The sequence below is a fragment of the Chanodichthys erythropterus genome, chromosome 10 (assembly GCF_024489055.1).
Source record: "Chanodichthys erythropterus isolate Z2021 chromosome 10, ASM2448905v1, whole genome shotgun sequence".
Taxonomy (NCBI): Eukaryota; Metazoa; Chordata; class Actinopteri; order Cypriniformes; family Xenocyprididae; genus Chanodichthys; species Chanodichthys erythropterus.
This window is the reverse complement of record NC_090230.1, coordinates 52,109,185-52,128,108: the sequence shown is the minus strand read 5'-3', so window position 1 is coordinate 52,128,108 and position 18,924 is coordinate 52,109,185. Positions and strand designations below refer to the sequence as shown.

The 18,924-nt window shown below is 38.2% G+C and overlaps 1 protein-coding gene across 4 annotated transcripts in view; it reads right to left on the bottom strand.

Annotated features, from left to right (window-relative positions):
- gnaz (guanine nucleotide binding protein (G protein), alpha z polypeptide) overlaps positions 1 to 18,924 on the bottom strand; it is a 55,694-nt gene that overhangs the window by 9,344 nt on the left and 27,426 nt on the right. For 2 of the 4 annotated variants that reach the window (XM_067398110.1, XM_067398112.1), the window contains exon 2: positions 13,985 to 15,298. In XM_067398110.1, coding sequence (XP_067254211.1) covers positions 13,985 to 14,707 — 723 coding nt within the window. In that variant the 5' untranslated portion in view covers positions 14,708 to 15,298. Of the gene's footprint in view, positions 1 to 13,984; positions 15,299 to 15,626; positions 15,752 to 16,046; positions 16,199 to 18,924 lie in introns of those variants that run through there. The other 2 variants (XM_067398109.1, XM_067398111.1) reach the window with 2 other exon arrangements.

Here is an 18,924-nt window from a genome sequence, read left to right as displayed (position 1 = left end):
AGTGGGACAACATCACTTTATCTACCTGCTATAGGGTTGGGATACGGTTAAGACTTTTATTGGACAGGAACATTGTTACAGGACAAAGATAAAATGTTGTAATAATTGGACAAAAGCACACTCTTGTGGAATGTGTACCATTTTGTTGGCTTTTTTTTTTTTTGGTCACGTAGGCCAGGAAGTGAGATATGGGGCTGAGATATCTGTGTGAGTAATCCTCTAATATTTGAAAAATAGCGCACACACAAATTTGATTATTTGGAAAAAAAACCTCTGTTGTAAACACAGATAAACACTTGTGCGTAATGTCTAGCTGGCTGTCAGACTGCGAGGGGATGCGATTTGCGCCGAGGCCCAAGTGTGTACTCATATTCCTGCAGAGAGAGGCCCTCGAATGGCCTTGAATTGGGCTTTCTGAAATCAGGTCACACCATTAGCCAAACGTCCCTGCAGATCTTAAGGTGTCCATTAAGCAATCGAGCAGCCCAGGGGACGGGGTGGAAGTGCTTTGTTGAAGCTCAGGGTTTTTCCAACTACAGCCTTCTCCAGAGCCAGTTGTAGGAGAGATGGAAGGAGAAGAGAGAGAGAAAGAAAGAGAAAAGGAGGCAGGAAGCCAGCGGGAGGGGTACCCCCGCCGAGACACACGCCACAGCGTGACGCCTGGCCTCTCCCTGCGCGCTCCAGACACAAGCCTTCATTAGGCTTAAATATTAATAAGGAGGTTCAACAGTGTATTAATGCTTTGTTTCCTGTAAATAAGAACTGTTGAATTGAGATGTCTCGCCCCAGAAAATCCATTTTGTTGAAGCTGAGTGAAAATGACTCTTGTCTAGTCTTCTAATAGCCCCAGAAGCAATGAGAGAGAGCTGTAAAGTACATTTACACCATACCTGCTCGTAATTGCCACGCTTTGCGTCTCACATTTGTCTCTGTTCTCTTTATCCCACCCTGCTCCCATTTCCTTTGTTGAAGATAAGAACATTATACAAAGATTAGCTGTATTACAACGTAGAAGCACCTCTAGTTATCAGTTCTTTTTATTAAATTATTAGAACTACAATCCCGGCTCACTGGAAAAATATGGCTGTGACATCATTTCTGCACAAATGATATTACCATGGTTTTGTATGGTGTGTGCAATGTTCAGCGAGTGACGCTAAAAGCGTGTTCAGTTTTATACGAAACAGATGACCGTGAAACTGGCATATCGTGGCAGTTTGGAAATAAAATGTCTGGTGAGTGGCGCTAAAAGGTTAAGGCTTTGTTGCATTTTGCATTACCTATACTAAACCCTACCATAAACATACCGATAGTGTTAAGCAAAACAAACGTATAGAGATAAAAACGCATTTTCTGAAGCAGCCATGCTATTTTAGCTTTCTTCTAAGTCTTTGTGCTCTTTCCATCATGACTCATGTTCCACGGGACTCATCGTCAATGCTCCACATCGCTATGCTGTTGCAGGTGACTAAGCAAGTCCGCTACGTGAAGTCGCACACATGAAGCTGGTTATGTGATGCAAATGTCAAAATGTATTAGTTTACAAATAATGCACTATGGGAAAAAGTGTTTTGAGGTCATAACATTACAATATTGCGCAAGGAATCGTGTGAAATTAAGTATTTCTGGTAACACTTTAGAATACTGATCCTTCATTAATGAATAACTACACAGGAACAAATGAATAATGCATTATTAACACTCTAGTAACTACTATTAAATAACAATAAACTCTGATTAATGAATTAGTAAGTAATAGTGCTCAGTTGTAGGTGGTAGTTCACGATTAACTAATCAGTAACTACTGTTTTTTCATTCCTCCCAGAGAACTACTAAGAACTACTATATACAGGTTCATAATTAACATGAATGATGCATAATGTATAATTAATTCGAAAGTAAAGGTCAAGGTAACCCACTAGTGATGACTGAAGTATTACTAAATACTTAAGAAAGAATTACTAATTATTTGGATCAGTATTCTAAAGTGAAAAACATGATAACTCTCTAGTAACTACTCATTGTAAACTTTTGAGGTTTTTGTATGTTTTTTTACAGTAATTCCTTATGATATATTTGGTAACACTTGAGTAATTACTAGTGGGTTACTATGATCTTCACTTTAGAATACTGATCCAAATAAGAAGTAGTTACTTTAGAGTTATATAGTAACTCTTGAGTTATTACTATCCAATACTTTACAAAAACCTCAAAAGTTTACAATTACTTCAGTAGTTACTAGAGAGTTATCAAGCTTTTCACTTTAGAATACTGATCCAAATAATTAGTAATTCCGTCTTAGGTATTTGGTAATACTTCAGTCATTACTAGTGGCTTACCAAGGCCTTTACTCTAGAATTAATTATACATTATTGATTATTCACATTAACCTGTATATAGTAGTTCTTAGTAGTTCTCTGGGAGGAATGAAAAAAACAGTAGTTACTGATTAGTTAATAGTGAACTACCACCTACAACTGAGCACTATTAATTACTAATTCATTCATCAGAGTTTATTGTTAGTCAATAGTAGTTACTAGAGTGTTAATAATGCATTACTCATTTGTTCCTGTGTAGTTATTCATTAATGAAGGATCAGTATTCTAAAGTGTTACCGTATTTCTTAATCAACAATCTGCCCCTGCAATCATATTTTTTGTTAAAAGGAATAAATTTGTTGGTGGTTTAATACCACTAGTGTTTATTTTTGATCTGGAAACTGCTGTAAAATGTGTGCATACAGGAGGTACGTTTTTAGAGTTTTGCAAAAATAGAGGTGCATTTTTCCAATGAGCCTAATAGGCTATTGATAGCATTTTCATAAAAATGTATGGAAATAGGAAGCATAGAGCTGACTCTGAAGCTATTGTCTCATCGTTTGTCTTATCTTTAAAACTAAGTGTCAAATCTGGTTACCAACTTAATGTGTTCACAATCATAATATGAGTCATTTCGGCAAATGTGGCTAACATTGTTAGCTTCAAAGCTTAATGCAAGGAAGCTAAGCTGTATGGAGCCCCATACATGACATGCAGGAATAAAATAGTAGGCTAAATTGTGCACACGATTTATTCATTCCCTCGATTTGCTATAAATCATGTGCATGTAAAATGTCCACACAATTTAGTAAATTGAGGGAATTAATTTTTTTTTTCTTGCATGTCATGTGCGGGGCTCCGTATAGTTGCCTGGATAGCTATGGATTTTTTTCACTGACATCCACGTTTATCAGTAATTGAAAGACGCAAGTCAGTGTGTCTGAAGCATCACTCAACATTACTGGCAATGGCTGCAGTATAATGTATCAAAATTTAGGGTCCCACTTTATATTAAGTGGCTTTAACTACTATGTACTTACATCAAAAAATAAGTACAGTGTACTTATTGGGTTCATATTGAATTGCAAAACACTTTTAATGCTATTGAGGTGGGATATGGGTAAGGTTAGGGAAAGCTCTGGTGGTATGGGTAGGGGTAAGGGTGGGTTAAGGTGTAAGGGTACTGTGTAATTATAAATGTAATTACAGAAATTAATTACAGATGTAATTACATGCAGGTGTTTTTAAAATATAAGTACAATGTAAAAATATGTTTGTACACAATAAGTGCATTGTATCAAATTATTCATTTAAATGTAAGTATATAGTAGTTAAGGCCACTTAATATAAAGTGGGAACAAATTTAGAATTAGATTTTTACATTTTCAGAACAAAATGTGAGAGGTGCTTGTCTGTACTGCCCTGATGTAGTATTGTTGGTGTCAGGATGTTGTGAAGTGGTTAGTAAGGTGCTCTGAGTGGCTGTTGCTTGGGTGTTCTAGGTGGTTGCTATGCAGTTTTTTCAAAATTGTCTTTCACTGTCAAAATTTGTAAGTGAGTTGCCCTCTGTAATTTTGGGTTGCAGACTCAGATTTATGCATTTCTATGGCAACACTATCAATGTAGAAATTAATCTGCAGCAGTCAGTACAAGTAAGAGCTCTGTAAGTTGTTTACGTTCATTATTATTATAATGTTATGTGCTTTGAGACATGAGGTAATTTAACACCGTCTCTTATGACAGTTTGCTGAATCTGCTCTGACTGTGCGCGACCTGAATATTCATGTGTTTTGGAAGAGGCGTGGCTTCCGATTTATTTCTAGCCGCTTCAAAATTGCCTACCCTACCTTTAACTGTACACATCATTATTTTTTTTTTAGAATTAAAAAAAAAAAAAAAACATTTATTTGATAATTTTATGTGACAATATTTTCTGTTCTGAAGTAGCCGGCTGCTTTAAAATGCTATATTTACAATGTGTTTTTCCAGTGTTGAGCTCACAGACATGTGACAAACATGTAGAGCGCATTAACCAATGGCCAATCAGATGCGTTTAAGTAAGTCAGAATCCTGGAAAAACCCCCAGGAAAAATACTGCCTGTCACTCACATTAGATCCACCAATAGCAAACCACGTGTACATGTTAGGACATCCTCACACCTCAGTCATAAAACGAAAAGCCTGCATTCATACAATGTCATGCCTCAGACTTAAAGGCTTCAGTCATTGGAAAAAAAACGGCATCTCACTTCAGACTGAAAGGCTTCAGGTCTCAGGAAAAACAACGTCAGGTGTCAGGTCTCAGGTCTCTTACAATTAGGCATCGGAAAAAACAGACTCAGATAAAAAGGCACCAGACGAAACGGACTCTGACAAAAAGGCATCAGACATAAAGGCATCAGATGAAACGGACTTAGAAGGAAGCGAATTGTCCCGCCTCAGTGTGGGACATGCATCGCATGCACACAGTTTTCTAACTGTTAAATGTTACACTAAGTTGTATAAAACATATACATTTTTTTTTGTAAATTTGTATTATTTGCTAGTTTTATTTGCATGTATAAAAAGTTAGCTAAATAACACATTGCATATAGCTTGCATTGCAAACTATTGTGAACAATTATGAAAATTAACCATGGTTTTATTATAGTAAAAGTGTGGTAACTATGATTTTTGTGTCAGATTGATACTATTTGTATAACAATAGTTTTACTACAAATACCATAAACTATAGTGTAGCAAAACCATGGTTAATTTGTGGTTACCATGGTTAAAGGTGATAGAGAGGATTTTTTCGTCGACTGAGAATCCAAAGACGTTTACTGAGTTTTTAAAATGAGCGCATGCGCAAGAACAACCCCCCTCCTTTCAAGGGAACGCCTCCCAAAACTCGTGCACGAGTATTGGAAAACGAGTATTTACCACCGGAATTCGCTGTGTTGTGTTAGTGGATTGATTATGTCGGACTCACCGCAGGTAACTCATAATCTGCAGTTGTTACTCCTGTCTCCTGACAAAAACATTGCATGCAGCGCCTGTGGAGTGTGGAAAGTTACTGGAGAGCGCAGCCACGCTCATCTCTCACACGTCACGGCAGTGATTGACAAGCCAGAGGGCCAATCGTTTACGCGATGATCACGTAAACGATTAGCTGATGTTTTTAAGGCCCTACCTCGTGCACAGATTATGTATATTAATATTATTACTTTCAGTGCACCTAATGAATAGTCTTTTATCAGTTAGTAAAGACAGTTTCAAGTAATGCAATTACTAATGCAATTTAATTTGCAAAAATGTATAAAACAAAACATCCTCTTTAGCACCTTTAACTACAATAACCATGTTTTTGATTAATTATTAGTAAAACCATGGTTAATTTTCATAAGCTTTCAAGCTATTAGACTGCATTGTTATAAGCACAACTACTTTGTGTAAAGAGGTTACCAAGGAAACGGCTTTATTTTCTGCTGTTCCAGCACCACCTACTGTCAAAGAGTCGAATACATTTTAATTCAGATAATTGCTGTTTTTCAGCAGACCAATGTGAAAATCGCCATATTTTTTTCTGTATAGAACCTAACCTAACTTATATATATATATATATATATATATATATATATATATATATATATATAAAGAGAGAGAGAGAGAGAGAGAGAGAGAGAGAGAGAGAGAGAGAGAGAGAGAGAATGTATATATATATTTCATAACAATAACATAAAGAACATTGCTAAGGGATTACATAAATAGCCTACATGAATACCATAAATAGATAGATTCTATATAATTAACATGCACACACACACACACACACACACACACACCTTACATCAATTTGGGAATAGTTACAGATAAATATAAAAAAGGGGGGGGGGGAAAGAAAAAGATAACTGAATGATTGCATTATGATGGGATAAAAGCCAATAGAAAGTTCTACAAAAAATCATAGCCAAAACAAACAAACAAAAAAAACCTGATGCCTTTTTTTCAGAGTCCGTTTCATCTGATGCCTTTTCGTCTGAGGTAGTTTCGTCTGATGCCTAATTGTACGAGACCTGACACCTGATGTCATTTTTCCTGAGACCTGAAGCCTTTCAGACTGAGGCGCAATGCCGGTTTGTCCAATGACTGAAGCCTTTTAGTCTGAGGCATGACGCCTTTTCATTGTTACTGAGGTGTTAGTACCCAAGTCCCGCCCAACATTTTTTCTTGTTCTAGAAGTTTCACTCTGATATCTGTCACAATAGGGAGAAAAAATGTGGCTCATCCTTAAAAGATAAGTATGAAAAAAAGTTTAAAAAAGGAAAGTTAAAACCATAGTCTTTCCTTCACAAGTCACACATTTTAAGGTATTTTTCAAGTCTGTAGCACAAACAATATGGGACGATTTACACACTAAAGTTTAATAATTAAAGCTTTGTTCAAATCATTAGTTAACCCAAAAATGATGTAATCATTTACTCATCCTCATGTTGTTTTGTATGACTTTCTTTCTGCTGTGGAACACAAAAGATATTTTGAAGAACATTGTGAACCAAACAATCCTTTGTTTTTCATTGTATAGGGAAATATTTCAAAATATCTTTTATGTTCAGTAGAAGAAAGTCACAGATTCGCAACGACATGAGTGTACATAAATGATTACAGTATTTAAAACGTTTTCTCTAGTAAAAAATCAGACAAAAAAAAACAAAACAAAAAAAAAACAATGTGCCTCTGGGTGGTGTCACACATGTAAGGTAAGAGACGGTAGAAGTCCTCCATCAATGAACTTCATCAAAGCCGATATATATCCTCCATGCTGGCCAAGCATCCCTCCCATGACCCAGATCTTGAGTGTCTCTCCAACTCCTCCCAGCCAACTGGCACCGAAGCTGCATTGCTTCGACTGACTATTGCGCAATGCAGTTCCTCGCGCTTTCCTTCTCGGCACAAGCACACGTTCTCCGCTGCTTGCACGAGCACACTTCTACCCTCTCTCCGGTTGCTGAGCACCACGTAAACCCCCCTCTCCTGGTCACAGCTCATTGTCAACAGCACAGGATTAGGAGCGTTTGACTGCTCTGTTGCTTGGCAACGGTTGCCATGAAAACCTTTTTTAAGGGAGGGTTGGGTCAAAAAAAGGAACATAGAAAGGGATATTGAAGGGGGAAAAGAAGATAAAATGTACCATGCCACAAAACTGACAACTGTTGCTTGAAGTCCCCAGCAGAATTAGATGATTGTGTATCACAACTGAAAAGTTACATCTGCGGCACTGAATTACTGGGAAGGTTTTGTACCAGATGTGTGGGAATATGCTTTCCCTTAATAGGGGACTGTGGGACTACAGCGGAAAATTTCTAATATAAATCTGTTAAATTTTAGATCATTCAATTGTAAAATTGCTTTCATTAGGTAAAAAATGACTTGAAAGTACTCTTGCCAGTATTTCTTGGTCAAATATGGTCTGTCTTCAAAGCTTTAGTCAGCTTTGCGAGCTTTAGCGCACTCAAGAAATGGCAGACATTACAGGATGGTGAAAATCATTATGTGGGATTTAAATGCGGTAACTGAAATTTAGCAGAATTCTGGTAAACGACAATCTATAAAATATCGCTCCACTTATGCCTGAATGAAACTGCTTTTTGCAAAGCTCATGACAGCTGGAAATGAGACTTGCAAGAGCGAGGATACATAGATAATTTATTATCTAGGGAAGGTACTGAGTGTTTGCAGTGTTATGGAAAACTTGCCTTGGAACATCTTACAAACATGTTTCATGTGGCCAGGGGCATCATGTAGCTATTTATTAATTATTTATTTTTTGAGGGGGCAGCAATGTTGGCTCTCATCGTGCCCTAGGCAAGATAAGACATGGCCAAAGACAAAAAAAAAAACAATACTTTTATAGTAGTTTTATACTTTATAGAAAACTTCAATAGAATTTTCAGTAAGCAAGAAATAAGACCTGGGTTTAGAATATAAATGTTTTTTTTTTTTTGTTTGTTTTTTAAACATCTCCTTTAACACACACACACACACACATATATATATATGTATACATATATATATATATATATACACAAACACACACACACTGTATGTAAGGTTCAAACATTCACTGATAGTCCAGAAGGAAATGTGATGCATTAAGAACCAGGGGGTGTAGTCATTTCTCTTGGCGGCCATCTTTGAAACACCTCTCGGGCATTCAAGTGCAGCTCCTGTTTCTTTGAATGGGGAAACATCAAATTCTCCAAAGCTGTTCACCAAGCTTTCGATTACATTTCATATTTGAAATCACCAATGAAATCTGACAACAACTGTCTCATCAATTTTGTTTCTAAACGCTTGAATCATGCCAAAAAACTGTATTTTTCAGGCTGGATCAAGCTAACGCACGTCTCTTGTGTCTCATTTCGGAGGCGCACATCTGATTGTTTCTATAGGAACAGGAGCTGCAGTGATGCAGTGACTTTACCAATCGGCGATTGGCTCTTATTTAGAAGACAGGACTTATGAAGGCGGCCATATTCCGCGTTGCATTTTTTCTCATTCAAAATGATACGAGTGACACGTCTTGTGTTATTCTATAGTCTTTGATTGTACTTAATTTGTCTTCCGGGAAACATGTAAGTATCTTCTGTTGCTTCCGAAGGGCAGTACTAAATGAAAAAAAAAAAAGCAAAATTTGGACATCTTGTTCAAAAGTTCAAAAGTTTTCACCCCCCGGCTCTTAAAGCATCAAGTTTCCTTCTGGAGCATCAGAGATTGTTCGAACCTTTTTTAATAATTGTGTTTGAGTCCCTCAGTTGTCCTCAGTGTGAAAAGTTGGATCAAAAAAAATCCTACAGTGACTGCTATATGCACAAGATGCAGGAAAATTTGCGCGACCTGGATGATTTTTCTGAAGAACATTGGGCAGTTTAATTTCTCAGGACAAACAAGGGACTCATGAACAACCATCACAAAACAACAACCAAGGATCATCCAGGTAAAGATAAACAGTATTAAGAATTAAGGGTATGTAAACTTTTGGGGTTGTTTTTTTTTTTTTTTATAAATCTTTATATTTTATTTGTTTTGTGGACTGTAAACATCTTTTTTGTAAAATATCTTATTCAAGACAGTACTAAATAAAAAATAACATGCATTTGTATGATCCCTCTTATTTAATAAACATAAAATAATAATAATAAACATTTCGCAGATTCTGCAAGGGGTTCCAAACTTTCAAGCAGTAATTTAAAACACAATTATGACTTTTTTTGTTCCATTCAGAATCCACTTGGCTCAAAAATCAGAAAGACACTTCTGCCTGTTGCTGTGTTTTCATAATAGTTTAATATGCTGTGAAAAATGCTTTTTTCATACATTTTTAGTCCTGTTTTCCTGTATAATGACTGCGTTCAGCAGTCCTATATACAGTACTTGGCTGTCTAGACACATTACTGTATTGCAAAAGCTTGTGTCACTAGCCCAACTATGTCTATTTAACACACAAGTCACTGAGATTTTCTCCTGAGCATCATCGCTCCACTTCTCTTATAATGCTCATGTTTCTCCCTATGGCTGACAGCCCGTTCAGACAGACTTTCTTAAAACCACGGAGCATTGCTTAAAACCCTTCGCTGCCAGTCCGACTCAATCATCCGGTGACCGCGCTGATCCCCCTTGCCTCATCCGACGTGTTCAAGTGAGTGAATATGCAGGGCGAGGGTGTCATTTTAGAAATTCTCCTCTGTACTGGCAGAACCAGAACGGATTGGCAGCACACAAGCTGCAGCACATGTGGGCCAGTTCAGAGATGAGTGCTTATTGAGTAATCTAATTCAGAGGCTCACCCCAGACCCTGGAGCTCAAACACACGCTCATCTAGCTGTTAACGTATGTTTTCAAAAGTTGTGAGGCCTTTTGTAGCCCAGATTTTCCATGAGCTTTTCCTGGATGGTCAAATAGAATGAAAAACTTAGCATAGCAACAACATCTGTCTTATGAACAGAAAGAAAATAACCTGATATATCATATTTATTTACTGTCTCTATTTTACTTCCATAATATAACATATTTCTCAAACAGAATACTCATATTCTAACCCTAAAGCTAATCGATGGGTCATTCAAAATACTGTATAATCGATGGGTCATTCAAAATACTGTAAAAACAGGAAGTAGTGTTTTGAAAGAACAATACATTTTAATATCATGTTGACTTTAAAGCCAAAGAAAACATTTGACTTAATCCAAATCCAGCATGATAATGAGCAACACACCTTATAAACAGGTGTAGCCAGAGCTAATAAATCATATTTGAAGATGGCCTCAGGCTATCTCTAACTGCTGCAATGGTTTTCAACTAGATAAGATAGCAAATTTGCAAAAGCTATTGGAGGAGGTCCGCCCTTCCCCCTTCACCATATTCCTTTTTGCCACTCCCCTAGCCAGACACTAACTCCTTGCTTCAGTTTCCTCACTTCCTCTTCGACTTGTTACTTCCTTTTTGTTTCAAACTTTCTAGCAGAAGACACACAAAACTTCTCTGACCCCCATCACATCAGTGATTTTCCCCAGCGCTAAATCTGATAATTCTCGCGGGTACACCCTGACACCTTGCACTGTGAACTCAATTATCACTTTTGTACATCCCCCCTCCCCTCCCCCCAAGACTCGCAGAACACTTTTATTTTTAACTCCCCAACGCTAATTGATATTCCAGGCTAATGCACTACTTGGAAGTTCTTGTTGTGAGTCGAGGGAAAAGGTTTAACGTAGTGCACATAGGTATGTCTTTGAACTCACTGATAAGCAATTAGCTTCACCACATGGAGAGAGAATGTATGCAGTTAGGCGGCTGTTTAGAAAAGTTAATTCCGAGTCTTGACGCAAACATACCTTTAATTAACATCAGATGCAAATACAATCAGGTTTACTCTGTAAATATCATTTGCTATTTCTTCCTGTGGTAAAGACCGGCTTATGCTAGCATGGATTTCAATGGTTGTCCACCTTGCTTAAAGGTGCCATCGAATGTTTTTTTACAAGATGCAATTTAATGTGTCTGTGAAGTTTCAGCTCAAAATACCCCATACATTTTTTTTATACATTTTTTTAACTGCCTATTTTGGGGCATAATTAGAAATTCGCAAATTCAGGCTGCGGCCCCTTTAATTGCTTGCGCTCTCCTGCGCTCTCTCATTGCATAAACAAAGTTCACACAGCTAATATAACCCTCAAAATGGATCTTAACAAAGTGTTCGTCATGCATGCTGCATGCATACATTGGATTATGTGAGTATTGTATTTATTTTAGTGGTGGGCCTTTTATTGGCCATTAACGTGCTGCGTTCATTTATGCGTTCATTTTAGTCCATTTATAGCATCAAATAAACATGAATGAACATGAGAATCATTGTTGTTTCAAACGCGGAAAGATGTCAATATACACAATTTTTCAAGTTTAACTCCACCGAGGTTAATCTTCTAACTCCTGACTGCTTTGTCGGACAAAATGGTGGATTCGGCGTTCTGATTGGTTAGATCGCTTGTCAATCAAACTCCTGGCGAAGGGTCAATTGCACTGCAGGGGGCGAGAACGAGTCTTTGAACCTGTGTGTATGCCTACTGTGAAATTACCACATCGAACGCGACGTGCTAACATGGATGCAGCTATGAAGCCGCCGGGTTTGCTTCAGGAAAAATTTATTTTTAAGAAGCCTCCTAATGGAAACCTCAACAAGACTAAGGTAAAGCTGTTACTCTACTGACTGTAAACAGTTCAGCACGACCTATTATGTAGGCCTACAGTTCAAAATTCATGTTTAACTGAATAAACAGTTAGTAAACACAAGTACATCTTATTGAACATAATTTATTTTCATCACCAATTATCATAGTAGAACAGCTTTCTCAAGCAGTTTGTGATGCATTTTGGAAACAGGAGATGAGCCCCTGGTCTAATGCACCACCTGGCTTGAGAAACCCGTTCTCAAAGACTTACTTTTAGTCATTATTTGGGTAGCACACATATTCTGAATGCCTTCGGCAGAATTCAAATTAGCCATTTTAATCTAGATTAATTCCAAGATTACAGTGAGATTAATCTAGATTAAAAAATTAATCTATGCCCACCACTAATTTATTTGGATGTTTACATTTGATTCTGAATAAGTTTGATAGTATGCTCCGTGGCTAATGGCTAATGCTACACTGTTGGAGAGATATATAAAGAATGAAGTTGTGTTTATGAATTATACAGACTGCAAGTGTTTAATAATGAAAATAACGATGGCTCTCTTGTCTCCGTAAATATAGTAAGAAATGATGGTAACTTTAACCACATTTAACAGTCCATTAGCATCATGCTAACAAAACATTTAGAAAGACAATTCACAAATATCACTAAAAATATCATGATATCATGGATCATGTCAGTTATTATTGCTCCATCTGCCATTTTTCGCCATTGTTCTTGCTTGCTTACCTAGTCTGATGATTCAGCTGTGCATAAATCCAGATGTTAATACTGGCTGCCCTTGTCTAATGGCTTGAACATGGGCTGGCATATGCGAATATTGGGGGCGTACATATTAATGATCCCGACTGTTACGTAACAGTCGGTGTTATGTTGAGATTCGCCTGTTCTTCAGAGGTCTTTTAAACAAATGATATTTACATAAGAATGAGGAAACAATGGAGTTTGAGACTAACTGTATGTCATTTCCATGTACTGAACTTTTGTTATTCAACTATGCCACGGTAAATTCAATTTTTAATTCTAGGGCACCTTTAAAAAAAAGCCTAAGCTAATTTGCTGGTTTTAGCGAGTTTACTGTGGTCTCCCAGTCTGGGATGCATTTCCAAAATGCACCGTTAGTAAACTATGGTCGCAATTTCTGTTATTACCAAAATAGTTAAATGATTCAGTGTTTCCCAAAACCAACAACATTTGCAAACAGTATTGCAAAGTTGTTTGGTTGGAACTACAGCTCTCAACCTGCAGTTAGAAGCAAAGTTTCCTGTTAGTATGGTTGGAAAGATGGATAAAGTTACTAAAATTTTGGGAAAAAGTCATGACTAGCTAGTTAATTTCTCCAACTATGCATCATACTATGGTAGTTAGCAGCAAGTTATGTCACTGTATGAGAAACCCACCACTAGTCACGCTAGTGTTTAACTAGAAGGCCAGGTGATCTCCCAGTCTGACCTGCTGATAAGGGCCCAAAACCCCTCTAAAACCAGACAACAGACCAGCTTCAACAGGCTGGGAGACATACTAAGATCTGCAATTCAGCTTAGGCTTGTTAAGCTGGTAAACCACCTAGCTTTGGCATGGCTGGTCACCCAGCATTGTCTTTCTGATGAAGCTAGATGACCAAAGTAGTCTTGATGGTTAAGCTAGTTTAGTCCCCAACTGGTTAGAACATCAGTGTTTAAAACACAAGTTATGCTGGTCTTTAGCAGGGTACTGTTAGTTCTCTGAATAGCGTCAATGTGACTGAAAGCTTCTGCACTACAGGAAATGTGGAAGTGAGATGATAAAAAGCAGTTGTCTGTCAGTGCCATGGGCAGGATGAATTTACTGTAAAGATGTATGTAGCCTATTGCAGATAACACTGGTTTCATGTGTCCCTGCCTGCATTATCTTGCCCCACCAATGACCCGAATACAAAGTTGGGCTCTCCTTACCGTCTGGTTGTCTTCATAAAGCTTGAGGTCATAGCCACTGAGCTCCACACAGAATATAATGGCAGTCACACCCTCAAAACAGTGGATCCACTTCTTCCTTTCTGAACGCTGGCCTCCCACGTCCACCATTTTGAAGGTGAGCTCCTTGAAGGTGAATTTGTTCTCAACAATGCCAGTGGTCATGTCTCGTGAGCGCAGAATGTCCTCAACGGTTGGGATGTACTCTGGCGCAGAAATGCGATCCAGGTCGTTTAGATAATAGGCCGTATTGTCCTCTAGATGGTACTCATTGGAGCGGCAGAAACACTCCTGGACCCCTGGATCGGCCCATAAGCGCTTCATCACCCCCAGGAGCTCTGGTGTGATCTCACCCTTGCTCTCAGCAGGCCCGGTGAGGGCAAAGAGTTGCACTGCATCATAAGCTCGATCAGGGTTATGGAAGTCGATCTTCAAGGTGGCGAGGGCACGGATGATGCGGGTGAGTGAGTCGATGGCATTGTAGAGAATGAGGGGCTTGTATTCCTTGCAAGCCTCTAGGTTGAAGCCTCCACTGTGGATGATCTTCATCTGCTTCACGATGGTGCTCTTGCCAGAGTTGCTGGTGCCGAGCAGTAGAAGTTTGATCTCACGTCGCTGCCGCTGGCTCTCTGAGCGGAGGTGTCGATCAATGCGCCGTGAGCGCCGGGCGGCCTCCTTCTCCTCCGAACTCTGCCGGCACCCCATGGTTGACTGCACCTGGACTTGAGCTGGTAATCCCAGGGAGTGAGAGAGTGGATATTAAAAAGTATGCAATGTAAACAAGATACGTTGATACAGTTGAGCGGAGACTAGAGGAAGCTTTTGCTGGAAACCTGTTTCAGATTGGTGTTAGACAACTTGCATTGTTCAAGTCTACAGTTTATGATTTTTTTAAGGGTTGATTTTTTTGGTGCACAATGCTACCATGACATGGTGGAAGACCCACTCAGGCCCTGGCATAAGGGCAATTGCCTTTGAGATCCCAAGGACTTGGGGTTCATATCAGGGGACTCTCTCCCCTGAGCACGATGGGCTTTATGTGGACTTATCAATGTTCATCGAGAGAAAGTCGAAATCGTAAAATTCCTTCGCTCTCCTCCCTCATGGCGTCCAGTGTGCTTCCCTGTATTTCTGTGACTGATTCATCTGTAGACAACTCCTACCTCCTTTAATTTTCTTCAGACTCTTTTCACACGATGGAATGTCAAACCTTTCTTCTTGTGGACTGCTTTGGGTGACTGTGTACTAGATCGTCCTGCTTACATAAGCCAGCGAGGCAGCTAAAGGGCCACGTTCCTGCAGGTAAAAAAAAAAAGAGACATTAGTAATCATGAAACAGAAAGGAGGGCAAATAAATTGAGAATTCTAAGAAGAAAGTTTCCATCAGCGAGATCTTAAACCTTCCTAAACCTTCTGGACTGGATGATGTTCCCGCAAAATGAAACATTATTCACTTCACAGTTCTTAACTTTAAAGTCAAGATGATGCATGCATTCATAACCAAGTTTTAACTTGAATGTGACATATTTCTGAGTAAAACAGAATATGCAAAGAGAAAAAAACTCCAAGACTTGATTTTGTCAATAAGGAATTGATTGGATTGTGAGAAGTGGGCATTTCATACCATGATGGAGTCAGACCTGAATGAAACAGTGCTGGCACCCAAATGAGACTTTTTGACCAGGGCATGCAGCTGAAGGTAACGTTTGCCATCAAGAACTCCTAAATCCATCCCAATGATAACACTTCTATCATTATTTGTTAACTATCATTATCTATCATTCTATCATTATACCTTATTATGAAAGTAAATAGGTCCATTTATATAATAAACAAATGTACGTGTACATACTCATCACAAACTCAAGAAAAATCACACCAATTGCTTTCAAGTAACAAAAACTGAGTACACTCAAGCAAAAGATGTACAGACATGGTCATTATCACAGTCAGCCTCTGTTAGCTCTACAATATAATTTTGCTACACACTTCTGCTTTCTCACAAACACACACCTCAGATCTTGGTATGTATCAAAAATCTAACCTTCTCCATGGTAAACCTGTCTCATCACGAACTCCCTTGTCATCTGCATCTCTCGCGACCATAGATTCAAGTCTGGCAAGGAGGTGATCCAGCACACAAAGCTCACACAAACATTTGTTCTCCAACAGACACATCCACACACACACGCACACAAGCAGAGGCAGGCAGGGTGTGAAACGGAAACAGATGTGAGATGAATGTCCTTCCCTGAAGCAAAAGGTACCGCCCATTCTGCTTTCCCTTTCCCAAAGCCATAACCACTGAGCTAACTGATAGCAGGTGGACTGTTTATTTACTGTCATGGTGAAAAATAACTGGCTCAGACCAACAGGTGCTTCACTCCAACTCATTCCAATGTAATAAATGCAGCAAACCCCTTTAGAAAATGGTTAGTAATAATTTTATGGCAAGGCTCAACAATAGGGATATTTTATGCTGGCCCAGTTGGGTCAGTATTTTTATCTACAGGTTTTTTTTTTTTTTTGTTTTTTTTTTAATGTCCCACTAGCACTCGTCCATTAAAATATTTTTTTATAAATCCCGCTCAAACTCACCCATATAATTGCAGTGAATAGAGACTAGAATCAAGCTTTAAAGAATATGCAGAAGTATCATCCCATTCAACACGCGTCATATATTCCTTGTGTTCTGTGGGTATACACGATATGGTTTGGTGAAAAACAAATCAAAATTTGATGTATTAATTAACGAAAATCCTGACCTTTGCCATTGTGAACATCTGCGACTCACTTAGAAAAAAGCACACAAGTTGTGAGAATTCAAGATTAATAAAACTCTTAGAAATCCCAAAAAAAGTATCCGTATACTTTCTTCAATGAGATAAATGTCTCTGATCCGGACCGCCAGTTGTCAGATGATAGTCAGAACAACAGTTGACAGATGTGAAAGTGATGACTTCCTGTTGGGATGAGCACAACGGATATATTCACCTCGGAAAAGAAAGTAGGCCTACATGGATTGTATTTCATGTAGTGTTTTCCTATTTCAAGGGCATATGGATTGTGCGTTTTTGCATTTCAAGGTCATATTGTATTTCAATGTCAGGACTTTTTATTAAATAATATTAAATTTAATTTAGTTTTTTAATAAACCCCATTGTATACCCCCAGAACACTTGGAATGACATGTATTGCATGGGATCATTCTGTGATACTCCGGCATCTTTTTTTAAAAGTTTGATGCTGGTCGTCACACTGCCATTATATGGATGAGGGTGAGTGGGATATATTTTTTTTAAAAATCTAATTTTGCGGTCCAGAAAAGGCATATGACATTAGAACAACACCAGGGTGAGTAAATGATGACTTAACGGGTTAGTTCACCCAAAAATGAAAATTCTGTCATTTATTACTCACCCTCATGCCCTTCCACACCCGTAAGACCTTCGTTCATCTTTGGAACACAAATTAAGATATTTTTGTTGAAATCCGATGGCTCCGTGAGGCCTCTATAGGGAGCAATGACACTTCCTCTCTCAATATGTTTTTAAAGGTACTAAAAACATAATGTAAATCAGTTCATGTGAGTACAGTGGTTCAATATTAATATTATAAAGTGACGAGAATATTTTTGGAGCACCAAAAAAACAAAATAACGACTTATTTAGTGATGGCCGATATCAAAACACTGCTTTAGGAAGATTCGGAGCACAAATGAATCAGTGTATCGAATCTGCTATTCGGAGCGCCAAAGTCACGTGATTTCAGCCGTTGGCAGTTTGACACGCGATCTGAATCATGATTCGATACACAGATTCACTGTGCTCCGATGCTTCATGAAGCATTGTTTTGAAATCGGCCATCACTAAACAAGTCGTTATTTAGGTTTTTTTTTTGTGCACCAAAAATATTATCGTCGCTTTATAATATTAATATTGAACCACTGTACTCACATGAACTGATTTAAATATGTTTTTAGTACCTTTATGGATCTTGAGAGAGGAAGTGTCATTGCTCCCTATGGAGGCCTCACGGAGCTGTCATATTTCAACTCAAATATCTTGGACAAAGGTCTTACCGATGTGGAACGGCATGAGGGTAAGTAATAAATGACAGAATTTTCATTTTTGGGTGAACTAACCCTTTAATTTCCATTTTAAGGTCAACTAACCCTTTAAATAACCCCATTGTGTAACAGCATTTAGGCTTCTTTTTTAATGACTGTGTTTTATGCAGCCAAGCATAACCATTTCTTCGGAGAAATGTATAAATCAAGTTTATTATTAGGGTTAGGGTTAGATATTTTTCAAATCCCTGCATAACACCTTGTTCTTCAGTCTGACACCATTTGAACATACTATGCCATCCATTATTGAAAGTATCCCAGCAAACAATATATGGATAAACGGACCCTTAATATGACGTGACCCCTAAAACAATTCATAATGAAATATGTACTTTCAAGGGGAGTAGATGAGCTCTAAAGGTGATCTGTTAGAACAGAAGTGCCTGAGGGACAGCATAATAAATGGATGCTCTTTGTGACAGGCCGTGTGCTATTGGCGGTGTAACAAATGTGAAATCACGCCATGGCCTAGTTTCGGCAGAGATTACATTTCCTAGACTGGTCGCACAGAGAGAGGATACATCTCCAAGATCTGTCACAGGCAATCCTGCTCTTAGAAAGATTATTGCACAAATATGTGTGGCAGGATTTGACAGGGAAAAGACACAAAATATAGTGCACAAAAAGGAAGATATATGAGGATTTTTTTTCTGTTAAGAGCACAGGATGATTCAAAAGATGTTTCAAAATTCATGTCAAACTAGTTCAAGTTCAGCTAGTTGTTATGTTAGCAAAGCAGAGTATAATTTCTGAATGTACAATCCAAATACAGTACTTTTTTTTGTCCCATGAC